Source organism: Mustela nivalis (assembly GCF_964662115.1).
Source record: "Mustela nivalis genome assembly, chromosome: X".
NCBI lineage: Eukaryota > Metazoa > Chordata > Mammalia > Carnivora > Mustelidae > Mustela > Mustela nivalis.
In genome coordinates, this window is record NC_139040.1 from 44,375,407 (window position 1) to 44,384,072 (window position 8,666).

General features: G+C 43.9%; 1 protein-coding gene across 9 annotated transcripts; it reads right to left on the reverse strand.

The window, feature by feature from the left end:
• Positions 1 to 256: 256 nt before the first annotated feature.
• LOC309856827 (G protein-coupled receptor associated sorting protein 3-like) lies at positions 257 to 8,666 on the reverse strand. Of its 9 annotated transcripts, none has more exons than XR_014307365.1 (5): positions 7,846 to 8,666; positions 6,623 to 6,722; positions 6,153 to 6,228; positions 5,347 to 5,444; positions 257 to 2,640 (listed from the first exon to the last, which is right to left on the reverse strand). XR_014307365.1 is itself a non-coding variant. In XM_082718456.1 (5 exons), exon 5 carries the CDS (start codon positions 5,109 to 5,111, stop codon positions 3,456 to 3,458), a length of 1,656 nt encoding a protein of 551 aa, XP_082574582.1. In that variant the 5' UTR covers positions 5,112 to 5,444; positions 6,153 to 6,228; positions 6,623 to 6,722; positions 7,846 to 7,901; positions 7,981 to 8,662; the 3' UTR covers positions 2,730 to 3,455. The 9 variants fall into 9 exon arrangements, 8 of the variants coding, with proteins under 8 accessions (XP_082574582.1, XP_082574583.1, XP_082574580.1 ...); XM_082718456.1 differs by lacking the exon at positions 257 to 2,640 and having other exon boundaries at positions 2,730 to 5,444; positions 7,846 to 7,901; positions 7,981 to 8,662; XM_082718457.1 differs by lacking the exon at positions 257 to 2,640 and having other exon boundaries at positions 2,730 to 5,444; positions 7,846 to 7,901; positions 7,975 to 8,662.

Sequence of the window (8,666 nt, forward strand, 5' to 3'; positions counted from 1 at the left end):
AATATTTTCTTGGATCTATCTCCTCAAGCAAGGAAAGCAAAATTAAACTAATGGAACTACATCAAACAAAAGCTTTTGCACAGCAAAGGAAACCATCAGCGAAATGAAAAGGCAACCTACTGAATGGGAAAAGATGTCTCAAATGATAAAACTGGTAAGGGGTTAATATCCCTATTATAAATATAAATACACACACACACACTTATATATATACATATAATGTATATATATATAAACTCATACAACATATAAAAAAACAAAACACAATCCAATCAAAAAATAGGCAGAGGACCTGAATAGATATTTCTCCAAAGAAGACATACAGATGGCCAACATGAAAAGTTGCTCAACATTACTGTTCTTTGGGGCAATGCAAATCAAAACCACAGCATTAAAGTGGGAGTCATACCATGGGAGACTGCAGACTCTGGGAAACAAACTGAGGGTTTTGGAGGGGAGGAGGGTGGGGGGTTAGGTGAGCCTGGTGGTGGGTATTAAGGAGGGCATGTATTGCATGGAGCACTGGGTATGGTGCATAAACAATGAATCTTAGAACACTGAAAAAATAAAATTTTCTAAAAAACCACAACATCAGTTTACACCTGTCAGAATGCCTAGTATCAAAAAGAAATAACACATATTGGTGAAGATGTGGAGAAAAGGGAACCCTATTGCACTGCTGATGGGGATATAAAATGGTGCAGCCACTATGGAAAACACTACGGAGGTTTTTCAAAAAATTGAAAATAGAATTATCATTCAATCCAGCAATTCCTCTTTTGGGTATTTATCTGAGGAAAATGACAACAGTAACTCAAAAAGATATATACACTTCTGTGTTCATTGCAGCATTATTTACAGTAGCCATGATATGAAAGCAACCTAAGTGCCCATTGATAGATGAATAAAGATATGGTATACATACAATGGATTATTTTACTCAGTCATACAAAAGAATGAAATCTCACCATTCGTGACAACATGGATGGACATAGAGAGTATTTTGTTAAGTGAAATAATTCAGACAGAAAAGGTGAAATACTATATGGTATCATTTATATGTGAAGCTAAAAAACAAATGAGCAAAAACATTAACAGGCTCATAGATACAGAGAATAATCTGGTAGTTGCCAGAGGGAAGGGAGTAGGAAGGGAATTGGCAAAATAGGGAAAGGGGATTAAATGGTACAAACTTTCAGTTATAAATTAAGACTCAAGGATATAATGCACAACATAGATAATAGAGTTAATAATGTAACCACTTCATAAGGTGAAAGATGGTAGCTAGACTTATCATGGTGATCACTTTGTAACACATATAAATGTTGAATCACTATGTTATATACCTAAAACTAATACATCATTGTATGTCAACCATACTTAAATTTAAAAAAGAACTACAATGAGATACAGCTAAAATTAAGAAGACTGACCACATGAAATATTAAAAAGCATGTGAAGAAATCAGAATTCTCACACACTGCTGCAAGAATGTAAAACAGTTCAACCACTTTGGAAAATGTAAAAGTTAAATGTACACCTACCATATACTCCAGGCATTCCACTCCTAAGTATTTACCCAAGAGAAAAGCAAAGTACATGTCCACAGAAACAGTTGTATAAAAATGCTCATAGCAGCCTTTATTTGTAATAGCCCAAATCTGGAAACACCCCCAAATCTCCATCACAGGTCAATGGATGAACTGTGATATAATCATAGAGACTACTTGCAAATAAAAAAGCAATGAACTACTGATACACATAACAACATGGATGGGTCTCAAATAATTATGCCAAGTGAAAGATGCCACACACCCCTGACCAACTCCCCCAAATATATACTGTATGGCTCCATTTATATAAAAATCTCAGAAAATGAAAACAATTTTATATTGTAAAAAAACAGATTAGTGGTTGCCTGGAGACAGGGAGACATAGGGAAACGCGGTAGGGATAAAAAGGGGTATGGAGAAACTCTGGGGGTCATGATGGGTATGTTCAGTATCTTGACTGTGGTGATAGTTTCACATATGTATACATACATCAAAATGTATTAAATGGTATATTGTAAAGATTTCTTTTTAATTTAGAGACAGAGAGCATGATCAGGGAGGGGCAGAGAAAGGAGAGAGAATCTTAAACAGGTTCCACACTCAATGCAGAGTGTGATGCTGGGCTCAACCTCACCAATCCTGAGATCATGACCTGAGCTGAAATCAAGAGTTGGAGGCTTAACCAAATGAGTCACCCAGCTGCCCCCAAATTATATACTTTAAATATATAAGAATTAATGTATGTCAATTATATATCAATAAAGCTATTAAATAAAAAGCTTATAGTAGATCTGCATAATACTAAGTTGGAAAGATAATTATAAAGATGAGGCAAGTTGCAGAATACTACTCTTGTTTTTCCAAAAAACTAAATGTGTGCATATTATTAAGAGGGACATGCATGGGGTACCTGGGTGGCTCAGTTGGTTAAGTGTCCACCTTCAACTCAGGTCATGATCCCAGGGTCCTGGGATGGGGCCCCACATCAGGCTCCCTGCTCAGTGTGGGGCTGGTGTCTCTCTCTCCCTCTGCCTGCCATTCCCCCTGCTTGTGAGCTCGCTCTCTCTGTATCAAAAATAAAATAAATCTTTAAAAAAAAAAGAGGGACATGCAATGAAACATTAGGGCACTATGCACTAATTGTTCACACAGAAGAAACATTAAGTGATTAAAAAATATGTTACAGAAGCACATTTATTGATATGGAAAGATGCCCAAAATATACAGTCAGGGAGGAGAAAGTTACAAATAATTTACAGTATGATCTTGTTTTAGTTTCATAACTACTGAAAAATCTCAAAGCATACAACCTAATATTTTCACACATTCTCTTCAGTTTACACCAGCAGTTGTAATTCCTACCATGAGTTATCTGATGAAGGCTGAATAAGGGGAAAACACTAATTCCTCTTACATTAAACAGCCTACAGCAACTCCTGCCTCCTTTACATATTGAGAGCACATTCAGCAATTCGTCTGTATATGTATGGATATATGTGAATGCTGTTATCTTTTTGTGTGCATATGCTTTATTTCTGCAATTACAAATTTCAATGACATTTTCTTTTTTTTTTTTGCCATTAGAAATAGATCCAAGCAAATAATAATGAACAAGTTTACCCTACTTAAGATGAACTGGTTCACTATCTTAAGTAAAATGTTAAAAAGTTGCCCATCTACACAAGATTAAAATCAAGTGATGTTTTCAGCTTACAATGCAATACCCATTTGATATCTCAAAAATGGTCTAGCTCAAACCTAGAGACTGTCACAGTAATGTCATGTTAAAGATGTGATTTTATAATGCACACACTGGTAACATTCAAAACATTATGTAAGGCTCTTTAGGAATACACAGCCGATTAGATTGTTCAAAGCGTTCACTTTTATTTCTGGCTCATTTTACATTCTTTCAATAATTACTTTAACTTCACGGAAAATGGCCATCAGTGTATTGTAACTCATGTGATCGACAACTACAATTGAACCCTTTCTGATATGCTCCTTTATGTTAATAAATATGGCCACAGCACTAACGAGATTGGCTTTTGCCTCTTTCTGGTTAAAGATGAGTTTTAATGCTGCTAAGGCCTTTGTATTGATCATATCTCTGGCTGCAGCTGGATTTTCAGACATATTCAAAAGTACTTTTAAAACAAGATTTCTGGTTTTACGATTTCCCAAGGATAGCAAATGGAAAAGCTCTGCAAAGCAATTAGCAACAATGTGGTGATGGTTAGAATCAGTCGTCAGTTGCCCTAGTATCTTTAATCCAGATTGCTGTCCGGGTGAGTTCAAGGGAAAAGACATGGTTTCCTTACACATATGCTTAACATGTAATTCAATCTTGCGTTGTCTCTCATCCCCAGAAGGAGGATTCAGAGTAATTACGGCCTTCTTTCTTATTTCAGAGGAAGGAAAACTGAGCAAGCTTTCAATAAGTGTCACTACACCCACCTCATTAATAAACTCTTGGGCAAAGGGATGAACATTAATGATCCCCATTGCAATTTGAGCTATTTTATGAATAAGAGGATCAGTAGTTGACTTAAGTAAGTTAACAAGTTTTTCAAATTCCTCAGAATCCATGTAGCATTCCATTTTGCAAGGGCAAGCAAAAGGCTTAATCCCATTCACTTCCCTGATCCTGATTTGGCGTCTAATCTCCTCTATAGTCTGGATGCAAGGGCCAGAACCAAATGGGTACTCAGGGACAGGCTGTGAGCTTGAAGTAGTGCTCCTAGAAGGGCATGTTGTTTCCACAGGCAAAGAAGGGGTATTTTCCTCAGCTGAGGCCAGGACAATATATGAAGGAGGCTTTGTCTCAAATGGGACATGGGATCTAAAGCCTAACACTGCTGGAGTTACAGCAGGAGCTTTGGGCCAGATAGTTACCTCAGACCAGTCCTTGGGCCTATTTTTTTCATTAATTTCATCCACAGGCTGGGGCCTAACTATCCTGCTCACAGGTCTAGGATTAGGATCAAAACTGGTTTCATCTCCATCCCAAAACCAGTTCCCAATAACATTTTCTTCCTCTTCCTCCTCAGTCCCTGGCGTAGCTTTACAGCTGGCCCCAGCTACAGGTTCTAATTTTTCAGCACAGGTTGGGGGACCTATACCAGCTTTACCTTCATCCTTAGCACTAGAAGGATTACTAGTCTCTTCTCCATTCCAAAACCAGGAACCAACATTGGCCTCTTCCTCAGCCCAAAACCAGGTATCAATACCAGCCTTATCTTTACATGTGGACCTGGACTCAGCATTAACCTCAGCCACAGAAGACATCCCAGGTACTCTAGTGGCCTCATCTTCAGCTTTGGGACTGAAATCTGCCAGGGCTCTTTCCTTTATCTCAGTAACAATCCTGTTCTTAGACCTTGCCTTCATCGTCGTCGTTGCTGCATCAGCTTGAGACCCTGCCTTGGCTGTTGCTTTGTCCTGGGTCTTGACTACAGGTCTGACTATGCCAGTAGACTCCCTTTTTGCTTCAGCTTGTACACCAGCCCTTTTTTGAGTTTTGGCTTTGTTTCTACTCTCTTTCTTAGCCCCAGTCATGGTTGAAGACCAGTTATATAGATAGCCCTACAAAATCTTGGCCTTGGTTCTCAATGTGTCCCAGGTCAATGCCTTAACACTCTTTCACTGGGTCAGATGTAAACTTTGTAGCAAGAGTTACTCATTAGCTCAACAGTCACACAGTCCCCTTCCAAAACACACAGCCTCTGTTGGTGATACAGAGACAAGCAGAGGAATTCAGCTTGAGTGAAGATGATGGTTTCTGAGTACAGACCTGTTGAAGGTGATGATCTGCCACTCCAAGGCCACTATAGCCACCACTGCAGATGGACCGGAGGTGGAAGAAGAAAATGAGCTTTAAGTCTCTTCCAACTGTGTTTCTCCATGCAGACAGCCACACAAGACATGAAAATAGAGATGGATTATATGACAGACGTAGAATAGTAGAAAACTCTGTTACCTTATTTTATCCCTTCCACACTCCCACTAATGCCCAACAATGTACTGTCCAAGCACTAACACACTCTTTTCTCTTTATCACATAGGAGCAGATGATGGAAAATCTTGCTGAAAGTGAGAAAGGCTAAAAAACATCCAGCTCCTTTGGTATACACCACTATACTCTACAGGTCTACCAAGGTAGGCCTCACACCAACCTATACGCATCTAGTGCAATTTGTTCCCCCTTCATTACTTCTAGGAATGAAAAGTCCTATAGCCAATACACAGGCAGACATACGGACAAAAATACAGGAGCACTGGAATTTTGAGTCTTTGGTAGACAGACATGTGTTCTGAATTCTAAACCCAATATATGCCTTTTCAAATCTAGAACTTTGGTTATATAATGTTTCTGGCCTCCTTTGTCCTCATGGCTTCCCACCCCACTTCCTGATCATCTATCAATTACCCTCTAGGCACAATCCTGGCTTAATTTATCCCCATTTCCTATACAAATGTGAAGATAGAAGTGTCTGGAGAGTTGGAAGACAATGGCTCCAAGATATGATCTGGTCTCACCTACTTGCCAGTAGCCCATTTCCATCCCCAATAAATAGGGCTGCTCATGCTCACACTCACCTTGGACCCAAATGAATAGTTTTCGTCCTCTTGCTTAATTCAAAGTGAAAAACTACCTACAGCTTTCTACAGGAACCTATAAAGAAATAAACTTAAGAATAAATAAAAAGCAAAAGAGAAAACAGGAGATTAAGCAATCCCAACACCCATCACAAGAGTTATAACACATACTTTTGTTTATTTGAGGCCATGTTAAATGTCTCCCACCTGTCTGCTCCTACCAGATGTTTCTGCATCCATTCCCCCAAGACCTGCAGCTTTTCTAATTATACTTCCTCCCAGTTTTTAATTCTGTCATTTTCCCAGAAGAGACCACACCTCTTTCCCAGGACAAATTATAAGATGGAAGAGTGGACAGTGGAATGTAGGCAACTGTATTTAGAAGGTACTCAGTAAAAATATTAATGACTATTATTTCAATACCATCTTTGCATGCCCCTACCCTTTCCCCATGCATACAAAGACCCTACCTCATTGCCACCTATGCCAGCCAGCCTACACAGTAGGGGTCCTCAGGAACTTCTACCCTTCCCACAAAAGAACAGTCCTTAGCTGGAGAAGAGTCCCGTCCTGCAAAAAGGAGGATGAACACTCACCAAAACATCAAGAGAATATACTGACAATACCAGGAAAATACCAGGTTAACAGACAGATACCCAGAGTTCAGGTCCTAACACCACCTCTGAAGAATCAGGAAATAAGTTTAAACATCATAGGGTCTAAAATGACCCTTCAGGGTGCCTGGGTGGCTCAGTGGGTTAAGCCACTGCCTTCGGCTCAGGTCATGATCTCAGGGTTCTGGGATCGAGTCCCAAATCGGGCTCTCTGCTCAGCAGGGAGCCTGCTTCCTCCTCTCTCTCTCTGCCTGCCTCTCTGCCTACTTGTGATCTCTCTCTGTCAAATAAATAAATAAAATCTTTAAAAAAAATTGTTTAAAATGACCCTTCAGAAAATATTCCCCTCTATTTTGACCCACCATTCCCACACCTCAACATATTAAAGGGGGCTGCAATGTTGAGAAAAAGGATCCTGAAGGAGAAAGGTGTATTAATACTACACTATTTCTTTACATGGACCCTTCCTGTGAAAGGTGATCTACTCCTCACCCTGTCATTTCCTTGCGTTTACTCACGTGCAAGATATATATATATGGAAGGCAATATTATGAAATGGATAAACACTTCATTTTGATGTCTTCATAACCTACTCACTCAACCACTCTTTTGCTAAATGCGTCAGACCCACCACACAGAAAGCCTTTGGCATCAACCAGGCGCCTGTGGGAAGGGACAGCACCCAGGGCGCGGGGCCCAACAGGCCCTTTTCCAGAATCAGGGCCCGAAGCAGCCGACACCACCGGCTGCCCGCTCGTGCCAGCTGGGCACAGAGCTCCGACGCACCCCCCCCGCCCCCCCCTCGCCCCCTCGGCCTCCCTGGGCACTCCACACCCCAGCTCCCTCTCCGCCATTTCTTCGCAGCACCCTTCCCCCGCCCCCGCCGCCGCCACAGCTCCCTGCCAGAACAGAAACCGTCGACGGCGGGTCGCGGGCGCCTGGAAAGCTGGCCGCGGAGTGGCGGGCGCAGTTCGCCTCCAGAGGATCCGAGGAAGCCTCTCCGGCCAGCCCCGGTGCCCCGGACCCGACCCAGGCCAGTCGCCGCCTCTCCTCGCCAGGGATCCCGCGGCGTTGCGCACCTCTCTCAGGGACCAGCTACGACAGGGTCGCTTCCTCCTTGCCAGGCTGTCAGGGTCTGGGGTCCGGACAGCCTGTAAGCCAGGCGACAGTGGGGGTCCCCCGCCTCCCCCCACGACACCCCCACTTGCCCTCACAGGCTCAAGGTGCAAGTCGTCGGCCTCCCCCTCCTCTCGGAGCTCTGCACTCGGATTCCCACCGCCTTGCGTGCGGCCAGAATCGCAAAGAGGCGTCCCGCCCCCCGCGCTGCTGCACCAAACTGGGCAGGGGCTGCGCAGGATGCGGCACGAAACGCTCGCGGCGAGGGTGTCGGGAAGGGGGGCGGAGGGATACGGCGCGAACGGGCTCGACGCCCCCTCCCCGGCCCACCCTAGTTCCGACCCAGAGGGGGCGGGGCCAGGAGGAGCCCGAGCCTAAGGGGCGGGCTCACGGCAGCCCGCCTCTGCAGACCTCCGCGGGCGACCACCCCCTCGTTGCTGGCACTGCAACCTATGGGACCCGGGGACGGTTGGCGGTGGGGGCTGGGATCCAGAGGTCGGGGGCGGCGGGGAGGGAAGGTGTGTGGCGAACAGCGGCGGATGGATATCAACCGCCCCTCGGTGTGTGAGAACCCCCCGGCTGCTCAGTGTCTGTCCGCCTCCCTGTCCCCACTTCCGTCCACCATCCTAATTGGAGGCGGGTGGGCCAGGGGCTGTCAGGACAGCAGGCTGCGGGGAGAGGCGGCCTAAGGCCCGACTACCCTGGAGGTTCTGGGGTGGATGGCCCTCTCACTTTCTTCCTTCATCGCTTCGCGGGGCCACCGAAGGGAGGAGGGCGGGGAGGA

Bases quoted from the DNA above. Each gene is read 5' to 3' on its own strand.
- LOC309856827 (XM_082718454.1), bottom strand. From the start codon at position 5,111: ATGACTGGGGCTAAGAAAGAGAGTAGAAACAAAGCCAAAACTCAAAAA.